The 26,132-nt window shown below is 41.8% G+C and overlaps 1 protein-coding gene, 1 long non-coding RNA gene and 1 pseudogene across 3 annotated transcripts; 1 reads left to right on the plus strand and 2 right to left on the minus strand.

Moving 5' to 3' along the window:
* Window positions 1-466: 466 nt before the first annotated feature.
* On the minus strand, window positions 467-2,951 carry LOC110766065 (uncharacterized). 2 transcript variants are annotated; one of them, XR_015833837.1, is made up of 3 exons: window positions 2,549-2,951; window positions 1,691-1,771; window positions 467-1,244 (listed from the first exon to the last, which is right to left on the minus strand). It is a non-coding gene; the product is annotated as an uncharacterized LOC110766065 (long non-coding RNA). The 2 variants fall into 2 exon arrangements; XR_015833836.1 differs by having other exon boundaries at window positions 467-772; window positions 2,549-2,939.
* A 5,642-nt stretch (window positions 2,952-8,593) lies between these two features.
* The window catches only part of LOC110745745 (uncharacterized), a 36,051-nt pseudogene continuing 18,512 nt past the window's right edge, over window positions 8,594-26,132 (plus strand).
* Window positions 19,820-20,539, minus strand: LOC148296460 (uncharacterized). Its single transcript, XM_088248016.1, has one exon. It carries the CDS (start codon window positions 20,537-20,539, stop codon window positions 19,820-19,822), a length of 720 nt encoding a protein of 239 aa, XP_088104142.1.

The raw sequence follows: 26,132 nt of genomic DNA on the forward strand, positions 1-26,132 counted from the left end.
GAATTTCAAAATTAGTCTCAACAGCTCCTTGCTCTTCGCCCTCACCCCTAGCTCTGCCTTGGCCTCGGCCTCGGCCTCTGCCTCGACCTCTGCCTCGACCTCTGCCTTGAACCATTATCCTTCTGGCAAAAGACCAACAAACTGTTAATTCCATACTTGAGTATTATCTCAAAATAAACAAGCTTGAAATTAACATACAACCACAACAACAACAGAGGATCCATTCCTCTAACACCTAAACCCTTCTTAGAGTTAAACACCATACAGGTCTCCCGAACTTACCCAAAGTTCCGACAAGGCAAAACAATTGAGCAGTTAGCAAACTGTCAGAGCTGACCATAAGCTCTAACACTCCATCAGAGCAGAACCACATGCTCTGATACCAAACTGTCACGCCCCGAATTTTCAACAACAATTAATCTGCAAAATTAAACAGAACAACCAACGATCCGGGACGCGAAGCTCGGAACCTTCAACAAAAGTACCTAGAAATTTAAACTTTTCTTTCTTGATACAACACCACTGTTCCGAACCACAATGTCAATAATGACTCAACTCTTCTGAGTCAAATATTACATTACAAACTCACAACATAAATGAACAATCATCATTTTACATAATATGCTCCTCAGAGCTTATTTCACACAGCGGAAGTCTAATACTCACCAACACTCTCACACCACACTTTACAGTCTGTGGAACCACCAATGAGCCTCCTGCTCCTCACCTTAATTCTCCTGCTCACCGTCTCTACCACCTGCAGGATTTTCCCCTACACCATTGAATAGTGCACCGGGTTCACCACAGAACAACCCGGTAAGCTTTCTAAAGCTCGTATGAGTAAACCACGTCCACAGTATAATATGTCAATTGCACATAATATACAAACACATGCACTTACATTAGCACACCACAATCCTTGTATAACCAAGGTAATCATAATCATCAATATCATCACAATCACAATTCTTTTATTTTATTTAAAGAACTGTTTCGATCACCACCTGTGACCACACCAAAACTCTTTATTTCAAAGTAGTTTTCACACGTCAATTGTTTGACAGATAGAAGAGAGAATACTATGAACCTCTAATCTATAACACTACAAAACACCATAGTAGTGTTCACTCATGATTACACACCAGTCATGAGTACTAGATGGCGCCAGACTAGAGCTCTAACTGTTCTTGGGTCTTGCTCCCTAGGGTAATTTATCCCTCATTATTTGCCACGAGAATGCCCACCTGACAAACTCAGAAGGGATTCAAGGTATTCTCACCTAAATCCATCAACACCAAAACACCAACACCAAAACACCAACGCCAAAACAATATAAAATGCAGTTTCACATTAAACATTGTTTTATAGCCAAATACACCAATCACAGCAATATATATTTATTATATATATTTATGTGGTTATTCACGAATGAATTTCCACCATACATCCACAATATATGTTATATGGTTAAACACCAAAATCTCCAATAATAATAATTAATTCAAAACAAAATAGGTTTCACTTACCTCATGAACCGTTGATGAACAAGTTCATGTGTTTTAAATCAATTAAAACATTTTATAAAATCACAACCAACATGTTAATTATAGCCATTAACATTATCCAAGGTCACCTTATAATAAATATAATAATTCGTGACTTTACTCACGATTAGGATGGTTTTACTCACCTTTCGTCCAAGCTGCGTCTTCAACAACTTAACGAATCCTCAATCTCAAACCTCAACGAGCAACTCAAACTCCAACAGTACCTAAGCAAAGTACATAGCTCAACTTAGTACAAAACTCCAAAAATCCAAGATTTCGCATCTAATGACGAAATTGCCCTTTGGACCAACCGGGAATCCAAAGTGATCAGATCTCATCCAACCAACTCCAAAACTGTGACGTACGTGTTGTCGACGTCGAATCATGACCAATGACACCCATTGTCCAAAAGGTCACTATTTGGGTCCCGTGGGTCCCACATGTCTAACCGACACTCCAAAAATCCGCCTTTGGCCCACAACCTCGGATTCCAAATCCGATCTCACCAATGGACTCTAAATAGTCCCAACATCACCCTGCAACAATTTGGGCCCAATCCAACGGTCGGATAATTCTACATTACACGATCGAATGGCGATCGCTCGCCTTAACTTTGAAATTTAAAAACTTAAGATCGGGACGTCCGATCATCAATCCGTCTGAACCCACAGACTCCTAACAACACCAGCTACAACATAATTAAAATTGGACACGATCCAACGGTCCGATAATCTCAAATCAATGGTCCACATTTGTGAGGCTCCGATCGTTGATTAAACGACGGAATCTCAACAATTTTAAACATACAAACATGTTCAGTTACTCCAGCACTACATTCTGTCTCTAAAGCCCTAACTCAGAATCGCCACCCAGCGCCGCCACGCGCCGCCACAGCCGGTGGTGGTTCGGGTACTATTCCGGCGACGGACCACCCTAAAATCGCCGGTCAATACCTATACCAAAATGTTCGTAATACTGAGTAGAACAACTTTAATTCTTACCTCGAGGTCCAATTCGAAGCGTAAGTGACTCAAACCGCCTGTTGAAGTTGCTGATTTCACTATTGACGAACCAACTTCACGGCGTCGCCCAGCCTTCACCGCACATCCGATGGCTCCGATTCGTCTTGGGTTATGTTCACAAGATAGTAGGCTTCCTATCTGGGTTGGTGGTGTCGATCACCTCCACCGTACGCCGCCGCAGACGCCGCCGGAAATCGCCTCTCCGACGAGCTCTCAAACCTCCGGGGACCAAAATGAGAAATCTGATTTGCACAGTAACCCTCCACAAAATATAAACCAAAATCTGTCACTGTTTAGTTTTTGCAAATAAGTCCCTAAAACTTCAATCGAGCATAACTTCTTCATTTCAACTCGGATTCGCGAACCGTTTGCGCCTACGCGTTCGTGAGATCAACCTCGATTTTCCAAATCAAAAATCATAATTTTCTCGCTTCAATTTCTTGTACTTCCTTTGTAAAATTATAAACTTAATCATAAAGGTATTTTGTCCCAAATTGAGATTAAGTCACTTAATTCCAATATTTCCACACCAAACCCAAAATCATACAACATCCAAAATAGTCACACGACTTAATAATATTTTCCACAAAAATAATAAAACCAAATATTATTTTTGAGGTCATTACAAGAATAGGCTCAACATGGCTTAGGGAAGATAATACTTACATATGTTGTGAAGCACTTCCAATACGGTCTGCCCAGATTCTTTTCAGATTTGGAAATTAGCATCACCATCTTAGCATTGCAGTGCCGACACCTCTTTCCTTCAGTGTTTGTTGAAGAATTCGACATAGCTTTGCCCAGAAGGGAAAATGAAGATAACAGAAGATGACAACCCTTCCAAAAATTTGCTCAAAACCCCAAAATTCTTTTCCTTCAATTCTGAAATGGAATTGTATTTTATTTTTTGGGGAGAACTAATATGGAGTTTGAAGTTTGAATTGTCCTGTTTTGGTCGTAACAATTCGTGACTGTGAGCGGGAAATTTGAAATTTGCAGGAATTTTTTTATTTTTTAACCCTAACCCATGAGCGGGAAAGAAAAGCATTGCTTTGGGGAATTTTAAATATTTTTTAACCCTAAGCACTCCACAGTAAACCCTAAATCGTAGGCGGCAAACCCCTACACCCTTCAAGTCGTTTTTTAATTGAAAATTTAAGTGGAAACGATTAAAAATTGAAAAAAAACAGGCATGTGGTGGCATGGGAATGCGCTGCGTGTCGGTCAGGCTTGTAGCTCTCCACTCCAGCGCCTCCACTTGACATTTCTTGTATATTTTATTCCTTCTTTTTTCCAAAAATTGTAAAAAAAATGCATGAAAATTACGAAAAAAAATTGGGAAAATTCTTAACTCTGTGTGGGGATGAATACTTCATACGGAAAGTACAAAACCTTGTTTAGGAGCGAGTGAAAAATAAAATTAGGGAACGAACCCTACATTCGGATGATGCGAATGAAAACACTAATACACTTTGTAAACCCTACACTCTCATTTGTTCGATCACATTAATCCCGTATCCAAATTTGTTTGCCCTGCCCTTTTTCGGGATATGTCATCGAAAGAAATCTCGTCCCGATCGCGGAGGAATTTTTCTGCAATTTTTCACCCTTAAATTGGATTTTTAATTGAATATTTAAGTGGAAACGATTAAAAAATACAAAAACTGGCGTGTGGCGACATGGGAATGCGCCACGTGTCAGTCAGGCTTGCAGCTCCCCACTCCAGCGCCTACACTTGGCATTTCTTGTATATTTTATTCCTTCTTTTTTCCAAAAAACGTAAAAAATGCATGAAAATTACGAAAAAAATTGGGAAAATTCCTAACTCTGTGTGAGAATGAATTACTTCGTCAGGAGTTTTGGGTTAATACTTGGCAAAATGTTTTTTGTGGAAATTGATATGTAATTCATTAAGTTAGTGAAAAGGGATTTCCGTAATATGGGAATCAATGATTTTTTTGTTTGGTGCAGAAATCCTAAAAATTGCTGGACAAATCCAAAAATAATGGGGAAATGTCGTAGATGGTTATAATCAAAATGAGAAAAACCCTCCACTTATGTCGTTGGTTAATTTAGATTTTTAAATCATTATGTTAGTGAAAAGGGATTCCCGGATGACTTAATTAAACTTCTGTTTTGTTGCAAATATAGTTTCAAATGCAGGACAAATCCGAAAATTAGGGGGAAATTTTTTGGGGTATTTATGGGATCATCAGAGTATCTTAGAAGATCAAGGATGGCTCAGACTTCCACTGTCAACGAAGTGACTGAAAGGATAATCCCTTATGCGTTGACAACACGCAACCTCTCTACCATATGCCTGTCTGTCATGTTGAACGAATGACTGTTTGGGTGATCTGAACCAGCAATACCCCATGTCAGACCACTTACTCAAACCATATAGGACCCAAAACCTCGTGTGCGACAAACTAAAAACATAATATACAGAACAGATGCGTGGATGCCACTAAGTAACACAAACGTCTACAACAGGACTTAAATTAGATCTTACAGGTGTACTGAGCTTTAATAAAACCATAAACATACCTTGAAATAAAAACAATACAACCATAAACATAAGGTTCACACAGTTTCCCCTTTACATAAAAACAGTCAAAACCAAAAACACACTTTCTTAATAATACTCATATCATACGATGTATATGAAAATTAAATCCACGAGGTCATCAAATGGAGTTCGCGCTGGAAGCAGAACAACTCCCTCGTCCATTTGCAGGGTTCACAGTAGTTCCAAGCATATACGTTGTCACAGTATTCGCCCCTGCGGTGCCATAATTGATACCACTCCCGATTACCCTCACAGTGAATGCAGTCTTCAAAATAACTTTCGTCAGTAGTAAACTTTGCAAGCGTTGGAGGAGTCACGATGCCACACATTGTATACCTCAGCAGTCGATAGATGATTGAATCCCTGCAAGCTTGCCTGTTAATTTTCTTGGTTTTGCTGAGATGACACAAAAAGTCCATCTCATCCTCCTTGCCCTCACTAGTGTTCAACAACCCTAGCAAGCCAACAATGTAGGAGGATTCCATATGCCCTGCCATAGCCCCCACCCACAGGTTCTTGACCGCCTCATCATCTTTCAATAGGAAGAAGTCATGAAAAGCTTCTCTGTAAATGATTTCTGGATTGTTATGTTCTTTTCACTTTTGCAAGAACTCAACAATTTTGCCTTTATCAAACCCGTACTAGTCCTCATGCCACTGGTACTTATCTACAGACACAGTTCGCCAAACCTCAGGATCACTACAAGAAAACATGGATTCGGCAACGAAACATTATGCAACGACTAAAATCTCCTTGCCTATAACTACAATAGGCAACAACTTTTTAAAGTCCTTGCGTAGTCTGACATTTGTGAATACGGGAAACCTAGATCCTCGCTTATTAATTTCATTTTGTTGCCAATTTCATGGAGGGGGAAATTTGCCGCCATAATGAAAATGTAATAGGAAACAAGTACATGTGTGCTTGCGTATAGCTATGGACAACAATTTTTTATCGTTGCTTAAATTATAAGGAGAGGACTTAGAGAGAAAGTGCAACAACGTGTCAAATACATGAGGCAAAGAATTGGTTTTCTTGTCTTTTAATAAAACCAAGGAATCTAATCAAAATAAATAACAATTGGTATTGTTGCCTATTCATTTTTACGCACAAAACCCACAAAGAAAAAAAATATGTGATATTTCCAAGGCACTCAACTCTATCTCAAAATTCTATAATCTCCTTTCTAACTCAGACCTTCGGTGCTTGTCCCAGCTCCTCCTTCATCTCCTTTCTAACCCCATTTAACCCTCTTACTTTCTCGCAATCATAGAGAAAAACCAAAGGCCACCCCACCCACATAGGTTAGTTGGAAGATATGGTCTTTATTTCTCAGTTTTTTGTTTCATTTTTCATTTTTCATTTCTTTTCTAATCCCAACTTCTCATTTTTCTTGTAGCACGAAGAGACCAAAGACCCACTCATTCTTTGTTTTTCCAGCACCATGGCCATCACATAGAATTGGTAATCCCAACCACACCATTAAACCGTTGTCTTTCTCATTTTGGGTATAAAAAAAAAAAGCTTTCTTTTCTAGTTTTCACTTGGTTTTTTTTTTATGGGTTTCATTTACCCCCTTTTTTTTTTCTTTTGTTTCTTTACAAAAATTTTTGTTGGATAAGGTATTTAATCTGCAAAATTTCCTACTTCTTTGGATAAAAAGCCTTTCTTTTTCTCTAGTTTCACTCTGTTTTTCAAAGTTTCATTTCCTTTTTTTTTTGTCTCTTCTTCTTTGCAGGTTCTTCAAAGAATTTGTTGGATAAGGTATATTTGTCGTTGCGCTAATATGTGGTTAACTTATTTACAAATATTGTGGGTATGCTCCTTGTTTATAAGGCTTTACTAAATATGTTGTCTGCATATAACTTGTTCAGCTTTTGTTTTTGTTTTAATATAACTGATTGGTTGATTTTGATAAAATTTTATCATTAATATGATTGAGAAGTCTTGTTCTTTTTATACATTTATGTCTTTTTGGAAGCATTGGTCTACTAAAATATGTAATTTGTTGGGTTTCACTATAAATTCTTCATTTGTTAAGGTTGGGCATTTGGTATTGTTCTTTGTTGTCTCTGGTTTAGGATTTTTCAAAAAACTTGATTCCATTGGTTGAATTTTGCGTTTATTAAAATCTGGAAACCACATGCTATCTTATATGGTTGGAAATTTTAAAATTGATAAGGCTTTATTAATTTGTTGGCTGAATATAACTTGTTCATTTCTTTTTGGTTAAAAAGAAATTTTTTGTGATATTATATCATAGTTATGTATATATATATATATATATATATATATATATATATATATATATATATATTGTCTAGTTAGAGAATGTCTTATTTTTTCTGAAATTGAAAGCATAGTGTTAGAGCTGCTCACCACCGCCCACAAAAGAGAAGAACTCATCTGGTTTGAGGAGCCCAATATGGATAGGCAGTGGATTCGTAATCGCAATCGACGTACTGAGGAGTATTCAAATGGGGTTAATTCATTCATTGATGTTGCAAGACACCATGTCAATAGCATGAATCAGACATTATGTCCATGCAAGAATTGCCAAAATTTATTTTGGCACTCTTTGGAGGTGGTTTATGTTCATCTGTTGAAGTTTGGGATGTCAGTGACTTATGATATATGGGTGTATCATGGAGAATACATGACTGGTCGTGGTTTGATTCCCCCAGTTCAGGTGCGTACTAATGAAGTGAATAGAAGCTTGTTTAATATGATTGATGATGTTTTTCATAGAATGGATGGTGATAAAGAACCGATAGAGGAGGAAAATTATATAATGGGCAATGAGGATAGTATAATGGGTGTTGCAGCAACCAATCATAAAGCTAATGTCGATAATTATGAGAGGTTGCTTCGTGAGGCTCAATGACCTCTTTACGACGGATGCACTGATTTCACTGTTTTGACCGCTGTTGTGGAGTTGCTTCATTGCAAGGTTGATAGTCAATGGACTAACAAGTCTTTTGATAGGATGCTAGAAATCAAGAGGCGGATGTGTCCTAAACCTAATTATCTTCCTGAATCTTACAATGCATGCAAAAAGATGTTGAGAGGTCTTGGCTTGGGGTATGAAAACATTCATGCATGTATAATGAATGTGTTTTATTTTATAAGGAGCATGAAAAAAAAAAGACAAGTGTCCTTTTTGTAATGAGCCAAGATATCAGCACAGTGAGCGCAAGCAAAGGAAAAAGGTTCCCCAAAAGGTGTTGCGCTATCTCCCACTTAAGGACAGATTACAAAGACTATTCATGTCCAGGCACACTGCTAGTGCTATGAGGTGGCACAAAGATAAAAGAATTGAGGAAGAAGGTATTATGAGGCATCCTGTGGACTCTATTGCTTGGAAAGAATTTGATAAAACATATGCTGAGTTTGCTGAAGACCCTCGAAATGTTAGATTAGGCCTTGCAACTAATGGGTTTAATCCTTTTGGGAATATGAGCACATCTTATAGTATGTGGCCTGTGATACTTGTACCATACAACTTGTCGCCATGGATGTGCATGAAAAAACCATATTGAATGATGACCTTGTTAATTCCTGGACCAAAAGCACCAGGAAAAGACCTTGACGTGTATATGCAGCCACTAATTGATGAGCTTAAGGAACTATGGGAAGATGGTATTCAAACCTATGATAAAGTGAGTGAGTCTGCATTTAATATGCGTACAGCTGTGATTTGGACTATCAATGACTTTCCGGCTTATGCAAATTTATCCGGTTGGAGTACCCAAGGTTATTTGGCATGCCCCGTGTGCAATAAAGATGCATCATCTACCGGCATAAGGAGTAAGGTTTGTTATACTGGACATCGCAGATACTTATCTATGGATCATTCATTTAGAAAAAGTCCATTATTTAATGGAAAGTCAGAGATGAGACCTTCTCCAAGGGAATTTTCTGGACATGACATACTTGACCAATTAGATCTCATCTTACCTTCTAATCCTGGTAAGCATCCAAACAACAAAAAGAGAAAGAGAAGGGAAGATTTTGAATTAAATTGGACAAAAAAAAGTATATTTTTCGAGCTTGATTATTGACCTATGTTAAAAATTAGACATAATCTTGACGTTATGCACATTGAGAAGAATATATGTGACACCATTGTTGGGACATTATTGAGTATAGAGGGTAAATCCAAGGACACGTACAAGGCAAGGTTGGATTTGGCTGACATGAAAATTAGGAAACACTTGTGGTTAAAGCCAAAGGGGGATAAGACTAATAAGATGGAAAAATTTCGAGGGGAGTATGTGTTCAAACCAGCTGAACGTACAGCTTTTTGTGAATTCTTAAAATTTGTGAAATTTCCAGACGGGTATGCATCAAATATATCACGGAATGTGAATGTTGATGAGGGGACAGTTTCAGGTTTAAAAAGCCATGATTTCCATATGCTAATGCAAAGGCTTCTTCCAGTTGGAATTCGAAAAGACTTGAAAAAATCAATATATAGCCCACTTGTGGAGTTATCAAGTTTCTTTCAACAAATATGGGCAAAGACATTGAGAGTTGCATATTTGGATAAGTTGGAAGAAAACATTGTGATGACACTATGCAAGCTCGAGAAAATATTTCCACCAGCATTGTTTGACGTCATGGTTCACTTAGCCGGGCACTTACCACAAGAGGCTAAACTTGGTGGTCCAGTGGGATATAGGTGGATGTATCCCATTGAGAGGTAACTCTATTTTTCAGTTTTAATTGAGTATTAAATGTCTGGGCAGATTCTTCATTGTGGCCAATAATCAATTATTCTATTCTTTTTCAGGTTGCTAGGAACATATAAACACTACTACAAAAAGGGCAAAAGACGACCAGTAAACAACGACGGTAGATCAAAAAACCGTCGTTGTTTTTTAAAAGACGACGGTAATAGAAACCCGTCGTAGAAACATACTTTAAACACCTAAAAAACGGCACACGTATAGATATTTTGAAACCACGACGCACCAAATTAAAAAAGCGTCGTCTTATTACAAAGGTATTTTCAGAGTTAAAATCTGAACCTAAAAACAACGACTGCATCTATGAAATCACCGCCGTAGAAAGTAAAGACGACGATATAAAAATAAGACGCCGTGTTAATTAATTAATAAACACGACCCAATTTTCTTAGTCAGCGACGCATAAATTCAAAGGAATCTAAGTCGGTTAATTACAAAAAAAATCGCCGCTTTAAATTAAGTTACCACGACTGTAAATATAAATTTATCGACTTTTTAATTATAATATACTACGACGGTATCCATAACTCTACTGTCGCATAATTGTACTAACCACGACGGTTTGTTAAATTAACGACGTACAAATTTTATGCAATTATTCGTCTATCATTACCAGAATGAACTCTGTTACTCATCATAATCGAACCAGAATGAACAAAGGCAATGTTTTAGAAGTGGATGATGTGCCAATTACTCTCACAAGGAGTTTGAGGGCAAGAAGCTTGTCTCAGCCGCCAAGGAAGGTCTCAAGCTTGATGAGAGTGAAGACGAGGCAAAGAAGAAGGAAGAGTTGAAGGAGAAGTTTGAGGGACTCTGCAAGGTTGTGAAGGATGTTTTGGGTGACAGAGTGGAGAAGGTGTTTGGGCCCAAATTTAGCACGCCGAAAACAAAAGCCCACACCATCTCCTAGGCCGCTTGTATCAGACGACCTCAAGCCCATCAGCACGACCCAGCCTATTAAATGAGTGGACAGGCCAAAAACACGGCCCAAAACATTAAAAGGCTTGGGAACAATAGGAATCAGAAAAAACTTGGGCCTCGAAGAAATCCAAAGTTAGGCTCAAAAGCAAACTAGACTCAAGCTGGCCTTCAAAACGGAACAGTCCCACGTGATCCCTGACTTGGAGGAGTCAATAATTTCGGCTGAAAACTGAAAATAGAACAGGAGCAGGTATAAAAGAAGAAAAAATCTAAAGTAGCTTGCTGCCAGAAGATTAGAACCCGCTTAGTTTATCTAAAAGATATTCTGATATTTTGGAGGAATACCATTTTCGAGGATAAGCAGACTCTGTTTTTATAAAAAGAGAGATAAGCGGGAAACAGGAAACTGTCCAAAAGCTGAGAGCCAGCCATCTCCAAAACTCCAGACCTTTTGCAGAAGCAGGTGGAATGGAAGAACAGGCAGGGCACTCCATCAAAAATACAGAAGTGGTCACCTCAGGAACTAATCGTTGAGTGCTTACTCGCCAGAAAATGGATAGAACCCCTGTTTATTTCATTTTAAAAATTAAAAGATCTTTTGATTACTTGCCGCCCATTCTCGGAGGAACACTTCCTATATATACAAGAGAGGGTGAATAGAGCAAAAAAGACACACAATCAATCAACCAACCAACCAAAACTCAGTCAAAAGACAAACACTCAAAATGATCACTTGATCACAAAAATCCTAAACAAGTTCCAACAGACTTCGAGCCTGAAATATTCAAAAGCTTGCCAACAAGCTTGCAGAATCATCCTGTCTTCTCCCAGCAAAGATAAAGTTTAAATCGCTACCTCTGGTTCGAATCCCAGTTCGCTAGTCAGCAATAATGAGGTTTCTCTCGTTACAAATTTGGTTCAGTAAAAGCCAAACTAAGCAGAGTTTCGAGTTTCCTCAAATATGAAAAACTCAACAAATTTGTGAAGAGCCCTGACTAAGCAGCACAGGTATTACAGCCCATTTCCAGCTCGAGTCCAGCCACTTCTGCCCCTTTCAGACTGGAGAAGTCCCAGTTCTGCCCATCCAAAAGCCTTCCAGGGTTCGAAATAGATTAAAGCTCTGCCAAACTCAAGCTTTGGTATCGATTTGCAGCTGAAGCCTAGCAGTTGAAGTTGTTAAAAGTCCAGTCCAGCACAGGCGTACCCAGTCCAGCCCAGAACAGAGGCAACTATCCAGACAGAAATGGAAGCACAGCCCTCTTCTTGTCCTTGTATAGTCAGTTTTTCCCTTTTTGAGTCTTGTAAAAGGGAGTTCTGCCTGAAATTGGTTCAATCTGTCATCTTTCATTCTGGCCAGAACTGCCGGTTTTTATACTGAGATAAATTGTAAAAGTCCTTACCAGTCTAAGGCATAGAAAAGAACTTACTTGGGAGATATTCCTCACCCAAATTCACAATCGTTTGGTAAAAGTTAATAACTTGGGGCGCAAGTTATTTTACCATAAGTCTGTTAGGGTTGAAAAATTGCTAACAGTGGCACGCTCAACACATAAAGAAAGTTAATTCACTGACCAAAACATGGTCTTTGAATTAATGGGGAACTTTGCCCTGTCATCTCAGGAAGTAAAATAAAACGGGTGAACAATTTGGCACGCCCAGTGGGACTTCTCAGTATATACACCCTGCAGTATTTTGAAAGTATATGTATATTGGAAGTTCTAGCCAGAACCCATATCACACGATGGAACGAGACCAAGCAGCTTTCCAAGAAGGACCAGACTCGGAAGAAAGCGACGCTAGACAATCAGCTCATGGCAGTACAGGAAGCAGACGTTCCAGAACTGGTTCCAGGAGGCTGAACCAAATACAGGAAGCCGTGTTCCGACAAGAGGCCACAACACAAAGTAGTCAGGAGTCTTTGAACAACATAACAGCCATGATGCAGTGGCAAGTTAACAGGCAGTTCAGGAAAGACCGCGAGGCCGCTATGGCCAGGATTCCAAATCCTGACGCCGTAGTGCAACAGTTGGACCTTCCCTACGGTCCTCCACCAGGACTATCATGGCCATATCAAGAGAATCCTCTTATTGCACAGATAGCTGGAGTACCGGGACCCGAAGAAATCCAAGCTGGACAGAGGGGCGGAGCCCTTCTAGCCCAAGAACACGAGGCCCCAGCCAGGCCAAAAGGTCTTGCACCAGTTCAGGTTCCCCAGAATCGGCCAGAACCGCCTGCACCACAACCTGTGGCCCCACGAGATCAACCATTGCCACTTCTGCCTGAGGCGCCAGCCGTGCCACCCTACAGACCAAGAAGAATGGACCCCAATCCATTCCCTCCATTAGCAAGGGGCAGGAGAGGCAGAGGGGGAATTAACCCTTTTGCCAACAATGACAGGAACAGACCGGGGGAAAATTGGAGAAACCATCTGGAGATTGAAGAAGAGGAAGAACACAGGGAGGAAGCTCTGCCCCGACCATACAGAATAGAGCATAGGTTTGATAATGATCAGCCAGAACAGGGACGAAATCCACGTCCTGTCAATGCTTTGAATGACATGGGGGCACTACAGAGAATGATCAGAGAAATGATGGAGCCAGAGGCCAGGAGAGGAGAAAGGCCCACCTACAGAAAGCCGTACCCGGCTTACATAGATCAGATTCCTTTACCTGCAGGTTTCAAAGTACCAAACTTCACCTTATTTAACGGAGAAGATCCTCATGCTTCGTCCGTTGAACACATAGGCAGGTTTTCTGTCCAGTGTATAGCCATAGAGAATAATCCTCTGTTAAAGCTAAGGCTTTTTGGGAATTCTCTCTCCGGACAGGCTTTCACCTGGTATACCAGTTTGCCAGCCAATTCTGTTCAAACCTGGGAGCAAATGGAAAACATTTTTCATGACTATTATTTCAGGATCCAGCCAGAAGTCACCATCAGTGATCTTGCCGCTCTTAAGCAAAGCGAAGACGAACCCGCCCAGGATTTCATAACCAGATTCAGGAAGCTCAAGATGAAGTGCCGAATTCCCATGGAAGAAAGACATTTCATTCAGATGGCTCAGACCTCCCTCAAAATTTCATTAAGAAAAAGATTTGACGGGATGCTGTTCGGAGATCTGGCAGAACTGGCAGACAAAGCGTCCAAATATGAGGAACTGCTGAGGGAGGAACAGCAGAAGAGGAACTCTTCCAAAGGCACATACTACAAGTCCCCTTCTTCTTCAATTCATTTGATTGAAGTAAAATCAGAAGAAGACACAGATGGCTCGGAGGAAAGAGAGGTTGCAGTGGCAGAAATGGCAAAGTTAAAGCATCCTATCAGCTGCAAAGCTCTTACAAAGCCACCAAAGGACCAGAAGCCGCCACCATTTACAGGAGGATTTGTTCCAAACAAACCAACACAGAACAAGGTTTACTCTTTCGATCTAACCAAGGTCGATGCTCTGTTCGATGAAATGTTGGCGCAAAAGGCAATAGAGACGCCTCACAAGCTGCCCAAACCAGAGGAGCTTAAGGGCAGGCAGTATTGCAGATGGCACAACTCTTGGAATCACTCTACTAACAGTTGTGTCGTGTTCAGAGATGTCATACAGGAAGGAATAACTGCAGGAAGATTGAAACTAGCAGAAAAACCACCTTCAGTCACGACAGATCCGTTTCCCCAACCTCAAGTTAACATGGTCAATTTAAATTGGCTAGAACGGAGGGAAGATGCCAGTTCCAGCAGAAGCAGGAGAACTACAAAGGAGAATTTTCAAAGGCCAAAGGCGACCATCTCGACCGGGATAGTACTATGCAGTAAATGCAAGTGTGAAAGTGAGTTAGAAGTTACTCTGGACAGGCAGAAACAGCCCACACACAGCGTATTTGACCGGATTGGAACGTCGCACCAGCAAGGCCTAGCTCCGATTCCTCCCAGAAACAGAGTCAGACAAAGGGATTATCTCAGGCCAGTTCAGCAAAACAGAAGAATGTCAGGACAACCTAAGGAGGAGATACCAATTAGGATGCCAGGAAATGACTAGCCTTTGGCAACTATCATAGAGGGAAGATGGTATTCCGTCGGAAAAAGCGGCAGACCAACCTTGGAATTAACCAGAACTCAGAAAAGAAGGGTTCAGAGGCAATATTCCACCTTCCTTAGAAACAGGAAAGATGTGCAGGTGTTGACAGAACCAAATTCTGCCAGGAGAAGAGAAAATCCAGAAACAATTCATCAGGCAGAACAGACAAAACATAAGTCCCAAAAGCTGATAAAGACAGAATCCTTCATCTGTTCAACCTCATCTCCCGCCGATCAACCCAAACTTCAACAAGTACAAGAAGAGCCAGAACCTGTTCCAGAAGAAGAACAACAAGGCTGGACAGAAGAAAACGAGGAGGAACAGTTGGACTATGAGCCATCTGCAGATGATCAAGCTGGTTCCCTCGAAACAGGAGAACAAGGAGAATGGACAGAGGAGATGGAATACGATGGGGGATTAGATGAAGAAACCGAAGCTTTTGGGGCAGAATTGGAGAACTTGTTGCAAGGTGATCTTGGCATTAACATGGTATTTATCCTATCAGAGAAATTCAGGGCAGCAGAAGGACAAGGAAGCACTCTAGAGGGAGACGTACTCTCGCAAGAAAGCTTCGAGTGCAGACTGACGGAAATAGAAGGAGCGCCAGAACAGCAAGTGCCTGCTGCCAGAACAGGCGGAACCACCATGAAACTAGTTGCAGAACAGCTTTGTTTCTCCAAACCAACCGGGGAAATGGCCAATCACCTCAGGCCTCTATTCATAACTGCAAACTTTGGAGGCATTCCTGTTTCCAAGGTAATGATAGATGGAGGCGCAGCCATTAACCTTTTACCACACAGACTGTTAAGTAAAATGGGCAGAACAGAAAAGGATCTAATTCCAACACGTCTGACCGTCACCAACTTTGCCGGGGGCATCACTAAGACTCACGGAATTTTCAACGTGGATGTCATTGTTGGGACCAAAAAGCTGAAAATTGCATTCTTTGTGGTGGACACTACTTCTACTACCTACAATGCCTTGCTCGGAAGAGACTGGATTCACCAAAGCCTCTGCGTTCCTTCTGCTCTGCATCAGCAGCTAGCTCTTTGGCATGAAGAAGGTTACATGGAGGTAGTAGAGGCCGATCCACGGCCATTTCTGCCTTCTGCCATGTGTTTTGAGGCAAGATACTATCACGATGACCTTGGTCCTTTCACTTTCTTTGGAGTCAACCAGAACGGCCGCCCTCATGGTGTCACGGCCCAAAGGCTCATTGAAGACGGTCTGGATCGAGCTGCAACAATCCGATCCATTACAAAAAGATTGTTGATATACTGGGAAGAAAAGAAACTCATTGTGCAGAATCCAGCCATTAATATGGCAGAATTCACGCATGAGAGCATCAAAGAACAGGAAGAGAGTTTACAGGAGGAAATATTGGACTTTGCACCATCATCACTAGATGATTCCTTACCAGAAGTGGAAGATCCATTACAGGAGATTAATCTAGGGACAGAAGAGGATCCAAGACCCACTTTCATTAGTGCACTATTGGAAGAACCGCTCAAAAACGAAATCATCGCACTTTTACATGATTTTAAAGACTGTTTTGCTTGGCATTATCACGAGATGCCAGGATTAGACAGGAAACTGGTAGAGCACAAGCTGCCTATCAAAGAAGGCTACCTTCCAGTTAAACAGGCCAGAAGAAGAATGTCCATGGAAACAGAATTAAAAGTCAAAGAAGAGATAGAAAGACTGCTTAAAGCAGGATTCATCAGGCCGGCCATCTACACTGACTGGCTAGCCAATATTGTGCCAGTTCTAAAAAGGAAAACAGGGGCAGTTAGGATCTGTGTGGATTACATAAATCTGAATGAAGCATCCCCCAAGGATGAATATCCTATGCCTATGGCAGATATGCTAGTAGATGGAGCTGCCCAGAACCAAATGCTATCTTTCATGGACGGCAACGCAGGGTATAACCAGATCATGGTAGCAGAAGAAGATATCCACAAAACAGCTTTCATGTGTCCAGGGCACATAGGTGCTTTTGAATACACTGTGATGCCTTTTGGCTTACGAAATGCAGGAGCCACTTATCAAAGAGCAATGAATTCTGTTTTCCATGATATGATAGGACATTCTCTAGAAGTATATATAGATGATGTGATAATTAAATCCAAGGAAGCTGAAAGTCATGTGTCGGATCTGAGAAAGGCATTCCAAAGAATGAGACAGCATAAATTGAAAATGAATCCTAAAAAATGTATTTTTGGAGTGCAGGCAGGAAACTTCTTGGGTTTTTTGGTCCATCAAAAAGGCATAGAAGTCGATAAAAATAAAGCAAAGTCCATCATAGAAGCTCAACCACCTCGGAACAAGAAGGAGCTGCAAAGTCTTCTGGGAAAAATTAACTTCCTAAGAAGATTCATATCCAATTCCGCGGGAAAGATTCAGCCCTTTTCTTCCTTGTTAAGGCTAAAACAGGAACAGATCTTCAAATGGGAGGAACAGCACCAACAGGCTTTTGAAGAAATCAAACACTATCTGTCAAATCCACCAGTTCTGTTCCCACTAAAGAAGGGCAGACCGCTCAAACTCTATGTGTCTGCGTCAGGAACATCTATTGGAAGTCTGTTAGCCCAAGACAACAACGAAGGGAAGGAGCAAGCGGTATACTATCTGAGCAGAACTTTGACAGAAGTAGAAAGAAATTATTCTGTGATCGAAAGGCTTTGTCTGGCTTTATATTTCACTGCTATAAAACTCAGACACTACATGCTGCCATTTACCATTTATATCATTGCCAAGACAGACCTAATCAAATATATGCTAACAAGGCCAATGCTAAGAGGCAGAATTGGGAAATGGACTCTGGCTCTGACAGAATTTGCTTTCAGATATGTCCCTCAGAAAGCTGTCAAGGGGCAAGCTGTAGCAGACTTCCTAGCCGATCATCCAGGAGAAGAAATTGAAAATATGGACTCTTTGGATATAGCAAATGTAGATCTATTGACAAGAGCTCATGTTTGCCTTAACAATCCCATTTATTCGATTCATCTCACACCATGGAAGCTGTATTTTGATGGATCAAAAACTGACTTAACTTCCGGAGCAGGAATTGTTCTAGAAGAACCTTTGGGAGTCAGACATTGTTATTCTTTCCAGTTGGATTTCCAATGCACCAACAACAGAGCTGAATATGAAGCTTTAATCATTGGCCTTGAAATGTTGGTGGAACTGGGAGTCCAGTCTGTGGAAATTTTGGGAGATTCTATGCTTGTTTTGAAACAGACTGCTGGAGAATACAAATGTTTGAACCCTGCTCTAGCTGTCTATTTAGTAGCAGCTAGGAATCTGTTGACAGAATTCAGGGAAGCCACTTGGGAACACATCCCAAGAGAAGAGAACTTTGCAGCCAATGAACTGGCTCAAATAGCTACAGGAATACAAATCCCGGAAGATTGTGTGCAAAGGATTATTAGGGTAGGAAAGAAAAGTCTGCCATCTGTTCTGACCAGAGGAATGGAGGCAGATGTCAATTCTGCCATAATCACTGAAGATGATTGGAGAACTCCCATCATAAACTACTTGCAGTATCCAATTCTGCCTTCTGAAAAGAAAGTCAGAATCATGGCTTCAAATTATCTTATGTGGAATGAAGATTTGGTCCGGAAAAGCAAGGATAAAGTATTATTAAGATGCTTGGGAAAGAAAGAATACATGAAGGTCATGGGAGAAACTCATGAAGGGATATGTGGAGCACATCAAGGTGGAAGGAAAATGTGTTGGCTAATCAGAAGGTATGGTTATTTCTGGCCAACCATGATGAAAGATTGCATTAACTACTCCAAGGGATGTGAAGCTTGTCAAAGACATGGACCGATCCAGCAGGTTCCTTCGGTTCCCATGAACCCAGTAGTCAAGCCATGGCCATTCAGAGGATGGGCAATGGACCTCATTGGCAAGATTTATCCAGCCAGCAGCCAAGAGCATTGTTTCATCATTGTAGCAACGGATTATTTTACCAAATGGGTAGAAGCCAAGCCTGTTAAGTCTACCACGTCTCAAGAAATCATCACTTTCATATTTGGTATTCCAGAATCAATCACTACCGATAGGGGATCTTCTTTCATATCCGGAGATATGCTGAACATGGCAGAAGCGTTCAAATTTAAGCTACTCCAATCCACGCCTTATTATGCTCAAGCCAACGGACAGGCAGAATCAAGTAACAAAGTGATAATCAATATTATCAGGAAAATGCTTGAGAAGAATCCAAAGCAATGGCATGAGAAGCTGTCAGAAACCTTATGGGCATATAAAACTTCGAAAAGGGAGGCGACTGGTATGACTCCATATGCTTTGACTTATGGTCACGATGCAATTCTGCCTATGGAGATAGCAGTCCAATCCCTCAGAATTGCCCATCAAAACGAATTGGTTGGAGAAGACTATAACCAAGCCATGTTATTAGAACTGGAAGGGTTGGACGCAAGTAGGATTGATACCCTCAACAAACTCTTAGCAGGAAAACAGGCTGTGTCAAGAGCATACAACAAGAGAGTTAAAAACAAGAGTTTTGAAGAAGGAGAAATAGTCTAGAAAGCAGTTCTGCCCCTCGGAACACATATAGCTGGTTATGGAAAATGGTCACCAACTTGGGAAGGACCTTTCATAATTAACCAAGTCCTAGGATTAGGGGCGTACAGACTACAGGATCGAGATGGAGAAGTCCATGCTGCGCCAATCAATGGCAAATGGTTAAAGAAATTCTATCCAACTATGTGGGATTCACAGGCTGTGCAGACAGATCCTGGGATAGAAAGGCAACAACTTGAAACTGTTGTTTGATCTTGTTTTAAGATTTAATTCGGTATTAGTATAAGCTTTTATTTCAGTTTGTCAAGAGAAATCGAAATTCCAAAAAATAAATAAACTTTCATTTTCAAATAGTCACTTTGGTGACTCAACCAGTTCATTACAATTCCAAAATCTGAATGTTAAAATCCTAGTTTTCTAAGGGTTTCCTGCAGACTCGTCTTCTTAATCGAAAGCTCCTTCTGAAGCAGTACTCCCTGGTGGATTGAAGCCTCTGCAACTTCCAAAGCTGGCCTGGAGGCTGAAACCATGGTCTGCACCAGGAAAGTGGCCTTAGTCTTGGAGCTCAGTCCAGCACCCAGCTTGCGCTGTACCTCCCTGCGTTCTGCCAGCCGCTTTTGAAGCTCCTCAATCTGCTTCTCCAGCCTGTCTGCAGTAGCCTTGGCCTCTTTGTACCCCGCGACCATCTGATCCAGTTCTGCCTTCTGTTTTGCATAATCAGCCAAATTAGCGTCATGAGTTGTCTTGCAGAGTTCAAAAGTCTCGAAGGTAGGCTTGAGATCCTCATAGCGATCGTGAAGGTTAAGCACATCTCTGGCCAGGTTCAGACTTATCTCAAGAATTGGCCTAGGAGCCATGTTCTGCCTATGCAGCAGGTCCAGATCTTTCATCAGTTGTTCTACAGCTTCCCTATTTTCCTCCAGTTCCAGCTCAGTAGATTGCCAGACCTTCACCCTCTCCATGGCCTCATCCACTGCTTTGAATTTGGTCTTGTTAGGGGTAGAACTGAGTTTCTCCAGCCTGTCCAGTTGGGCGTCCAAGTCCATAGCCTCGAATTCAGCCAATTCTGGGTCAGCAAAGGAGGCTGTGATGGTTGAAACAGCACGGGATTGGACAGGCATCTGCAAAACCAAAATTGTGGATTAGAAAAGGGAGAAATAAAAGAAAAATTCATGACATGGTGAAAACTTACAGCTGCGAGAACAGGCTTCAAAGGGCTAATAACCACTGCCATGGCTCCTGCGGCGCCGGGCACTTCCACCTAAAAAAAAATAAAAATAAATAAGATGTAAAAGAAAACAAGGACAGGATAAAGCACGAAGGATGGACAGAAATAAAAGGACAAAGACTTACCATGGCTTCAGAAATAGTAGCGGTTAATTCTGCTTCAGATTCTGGGGTTGCAGCAGGAAGCTCCACCTGCTCCACAGGCCCCGAGGCAGATGGTTCTGCCAGGCTCGCAACCGGAAGTTCTACCCGTCCCACAGGTCCCGATTCTGCCAAAGCCTCCATATGCTCCCCAGACCCTAGCATTGCCTGTTCTGCTTGAGCTGTGACAGAGAGTTCTGCTTGTTCTACAGGCTCGAATGCAGGTTGATTCGTTGAAGCGGCTACAGGAACTTCTACCTGCTCCACTGGCTCTGAAACAGAAGGCTCTGGCTGTTCCTCAAATACTGGAGCTGCAGTAGAATGTTCAGCCTCCGTGTCCTCAAAGGCGGCCAGTTCTGAGCTAGTCAACTCTGTCCGGGGAATGGCACGCTGTTGTTGAGCCAAGGCAATGCTCTCTGCGATCACCTCAGCCGGGATCTCCTCCTAAACAGACAAACAGAAATCAGGAGTTAGAAAAGAAAAAGCAGAAAGAGCATGTCTACAAATGACCAGAATTCAACCCCACCTCTTCGTCGAGATCTTTCCCTTTCTTTTTTTAGAGTTTCCACTGCCGTTTCTTGTTGCTCCTCTTTTTCAACAGCCTCAAAAGCTTCTCTCAGCTCATCATCAGTCCCAGAGGCTTCATTCGGATTGGCAGCAAACTCTTCTGTCTCATCAGAATCGATCTCACGCCTCTTCCTAAGTCTTTTAGACCTGGTGCGAGGAGGAGGAGGAGGAGGGCTTTCAGCTGCATAAAAGAAGCAAGGATTAGAAGAAGGAACAAGGCAGAACAAGTCAAAAGGAAGTGGGATCTAAACACAAGGACCCTACCAGAAGTTTCAGGCTGGGCAACGCTGCCCTGAGCAAAAGTGCTCTCTTTCCTTTTCTTTCCAGCAATTGGAGTGGCCACGGCAGGCTGTTCTGCCAGATCTTCATCCTCCTCACCAGAAGGAGGCTCTAGGTCCCCAGCAGCAATGATAGAACTGACTATATGAGGAAGAAATTTGAAGTCAGAACTAAACACAGTATAAGGAAATAAAAGGAACAGGGTAGATCGAAGCTTACCAAACATTGCTCCAGCTTGAGCCGTCTGTTCACCAATGATTTTCTTCACGGAAGGGTCTGATACATGCAGAATTGATTTGTCAGACAAGTATAAACGACAGAACAAGAAATTGTAGACAGAACGAAGAATTTACCTTCTATGATCTGATCATTGACATCTTGAATAGTCTTAACTGTGAATTTTCTGGCCTCAGCCTCGCCAAACACATTTCCACAGGCCCAGCCCTCAAAAAGCACCTTGACTGCAGCAGCCGAAGCCGGCATCCCTCGAAACCTGGCCTTCCACCAAGCATCAAAATCGGAGGAACTGGATGAATTCGGCTCCCATGATGGATAAAGACCATCCAGACTGTTATTGATTTTATTAACTGCACAACGAGCATCCTTGTGCACCTCCAGATTATCTGAATCTCTCCAGGACGAGGCTCGATTGCAACTTCGGTAGTATTTGAACGGAATGACCTGTGGACAGCCAAGTTGTCGTGCACAGAAATTGGGATGGTAGACTTCTGTCCCCAGATGATAGCTTGGTGGCTTCCCACCTCCATGAGGCAGATCCCTCAGCAAGGCTACACTCAGAAATATCTTCCTGTATTCTGTCTTGGCAGCCTCGTCTTCTGGCTCCTTTTCAAAAAGCCGGTGCCCAGGCTGGAACCAAGGATAGGTTCTTCTGATCACCACTTGCCATTGAGCCGCGGAGCGCTTAAGACAGTGTCTGAACCACATCAGGTATTCGTCAATGGAACGCTTGGGCACTTCTGCCGACATCAGAGGGAGAGCCAGAACCTGCTTTTCAGGCAGGACTAGATCAGGAAATCGGAACTCTGGAAAATACACCTGCAACAAGACCTGGATCATCCAAAATGAGCCAGGAGCAGATAAATTCAGGGGATTCTCCATTGTGGCAGTATGCAGGTTCTTGAAAAGGTGAGCCAGAACTGACGGCCCAAGTCCAACGTCGGTATGGTTGTGTAAAGCTTCTGCCAAATGCCTATACTCAAGCAGAACAGCAGAAGAACGATTGGGGAACACAAATCTGTTCAGCCAATACAGAAGGAATAGCATATGCTGCTGATCCTTGTCCTTCTCCACACTGAATTTTCTCAGAAAAACGGAAAAGGAGCAGTTCTGATTGATAGTAGCAGGAGAGACAGTGAAAGGCTTGGCTAGTTTCTCCTGGTTCCTCCTACGATGATAGTCTCCAACAGCATCCACAGGTCGTCCATGGGGCCTAAACCCAAAGATCTGAGCCATGTCCAGCAGAGTTGGCGCCATTGGACCCACACGGAAATCAAACGTGTTGCTAGCAGAATTCCAGAAACATAGGGCAACGGCAAGCAGGTTCTCATCCCGGTTGATGGATTGCTTAGACAGAAGAATCGCATCATAAATTCCTGCCCGCCTCCAGTGAGCTCCAAACTTGGGAAGAAGTTTGTCAATCCAGTCCGCCCACTTCACAGGACTATTCCTTACTTCACTGGACGGAAATGAACGGCTTAAATTCTTGCTGACCCAAGAATAAGAGGATAGGGCAGAGTTCCCTTGGTAACACAGAGGTGCTTCGGCATCCTTCTTAACTAACTCTGCCATCTCAGCTGGGACAGGACCAAACCAGCGAGGTCCCACAGTCAGAGTACTGTCAAACAAGTGAAGGACGTTTTCGTCCAATTTTTTCTGAACAAAAGGATGAAGTCTGCTTCGAACTTCCATGGCGTGAGCGTCGATTCCACTCCCGGTGATGTAGTCTGGAGGAACCGAGGAGGAAGCACTGTGGGCACGAGTCCTTGGAGAAGACATTTTCTGGGTTTACAGGCTAGGAACGAAAAAGGGTTTAGGGATTGAACGAAGCAAAGGGAAAGGATTCTGACAAAAACCGAGAAAATTGAACTCTGAGAAAGCTAGGTTTTGAGATGAACAGGAACTGGAAATTTCAAATTTCTTTTAAAGGACTCAAAATCGTGGGAAAGGGAAGACAAGACGCCACCTGAAAGCTAATAGTGACGAGCTATGACCAGCTAGTAACTGACCAGTTCCCCACGAAGTGTAGGTAGGTGGACGTGGCAGACAGGGGACGTTTTAAACTGGCGCGCACAAATTAATAGCCGAAAACATTAAATCTGAAAACCGGTTGATAAACGGTTCAGATTTAATGGGGGCATTGTTTGGGCCCAAATTTAGCACGCCGAAAACAAAAGCCCACACCATCTCCTAGGCCGCTTGTATCAGACGACCTCAAGCCCATCAGCACGACCCAGCCTATTAAATGAGTGGACAGGCCAAAAACACGGCCCAAAACATTAAAAGGCTTGGGAACAATAGGAATCAGAAAAAACTTGAGCCTCGAAGAAATCCAAAGTTAGGCTCAAAAGCAAACTAGACTCAAGCTGGCCTTCAAAACGGAACAGTCCCACGTGATCCCTGACTTGGAGGAGTCAATAATTTCGGCTGAAAACTGAAAATAGAACAGGAGCAGGTATAAAAGAAGAAAAAATCTAAAGTAGCTTGCTGCCAGAAGATTAGAACCCGCTTAGTTTATCTAAAAGATATTCTGATATTTTGGAGGAATACCATTTTCGAGGATAAGCAGACTCTGTTTTTATAAAAAGAGAGATAAGCGGGAAACAGGAAACTGTCCAAAAGCTGAGAGCCAGCCATCTCCAAAACTCCAGACCTTTTGCAGAAGCAGGTGGAATGGAAGAACAGGCAGGGCACTCCATCAAAAATACAGAAGTGGTCACCTCAGGAACTAATCGTTGAGTGCTTACTCGCCAGAAAATGGATAGAACCCCTGTTTATTTCATTTTAAAAATTAAAAGATCTTTTGATTACTTGCCGCCCATTCTCGGAGGAACACTTCCTATATATACAAGAGAGGGTGAATAGAGCAAAAAAGACACACAATCAATCAACCAACCAACCAAAACTCAGTCAAAAGACAAACACTCAAAATGATCACTTGATCACAAAAATCCTAAACAAGTTCCAACAGACTTCGAGCCTGAAATATTCAAAAGCTTGCCAACAAGCTTGCAGAATCATCCTGTCTTCTCCCAGCAAAGATAAAGTTTAAATCGCTACCTCTGGTTCGAATCCCAGTTCGCTAGTCAGCAATAATGAGGTTTCTCTCGTTACAAATTTGGTTCAGTAAAAGCCAAACTAAGCAGAGTTTCGAGTTTCCTCAAATATGAAAAACTCAACAAATTTGTGAAGAGCCCTGACTAAGCAGCACAGGTATTACAGCCCATTTCCAGCTCGAGTCCAGCCACTTCTGCCCCTTTCAGACTGGAGAAGTCCCAGTTCTGCCCATCCAAAAGCCTTCCAGGGTTCGAAATAGATTAAAGCTCTGCCAAACTCAAGCTTTGGTATCGATTTGCAGCTGAAGCCTAGCAGTTGAAGTTGTTAAAAGTCCAGTCCAGCACAGGCGTACCCAGTCCAGCCCAGAACAGAGGCAACTATCCAGACAGAAATGGAAGCACAGCCCTCTTCTTGTCCTTGTATAGTCAGTTTTTCCCTTTTTGAGTCTTGTAAAAGGGAGTTCTGCCTGAAATTGGTTCAATCTGTCATCTTTCATTCTGGCCAGAACTGCCGGTTTTTATACTGAGATAAATTGTAAAAGTCCTTACCAGTCTAAGGCATAGAAAAGAACTTACTTGGGAGATATTCCTCACCCAAATTCACAATCGTTTGGTAAAAGTTAATAACTTGGGGCGCAAGTTATTTTACCATAAGTCTGTTAGGGTTGAAAAATTGCTAACAGTGGCACGCTCAACACATAAAGAAAGTTAATTCACTGACCAAAACATGGTCTTTGAATTAATGGGGAACTTTGCCCTGTCATCTCAGGAAGTAAAATAAAACGGGTGAACAATTTGGCACGCCCAGTGGGACTTCTCAGTATATACACCCTGCAGTATTTTGAAAGTATATGTATATTGGAAGTTCTAGCCAGAACCCATATCACACGATGGAACGAGACCAAGCAGCTTTCCAAAAAATACAACAGTCCCAATTTGAACAAGTCCTCGCTTCCTCTTTCGGACTTTAGGAATGCATTTTCTTCGTCTTGGCAAGTAATGTGACTCCTGTTGGTAAAATGTGCTTTCATAAATCGCTTATGATCTTCACCGGTAGACATTATGTCAGGCTCTCTTTGTTAGAAATGTGCACTAAGAGCCAATACATTTGATGTAATCTCCTTAGAATACATTTCGTATATGAAAAATAAAGGGCAATATTATTTTGTTATCTTTTATATCGTGTAAAGAAACAAAAGTCCAGGGT

The sequence above is a fragment of the Prunus avium genome, chromosome 2 (genome assembly GCF_965620075.1).
Source record: "Prunus avium chromosome 2, drPruAviu1.hap1.1, whole genome shotgun sequence".
Classification (NCBI taxonomy): domain Eukaryota; kingdom Viridiplantae; phylum Streptophyta; class Magnoliopsida; order Rosales; family Rosaceae; genus Prunus; species Prunus avium.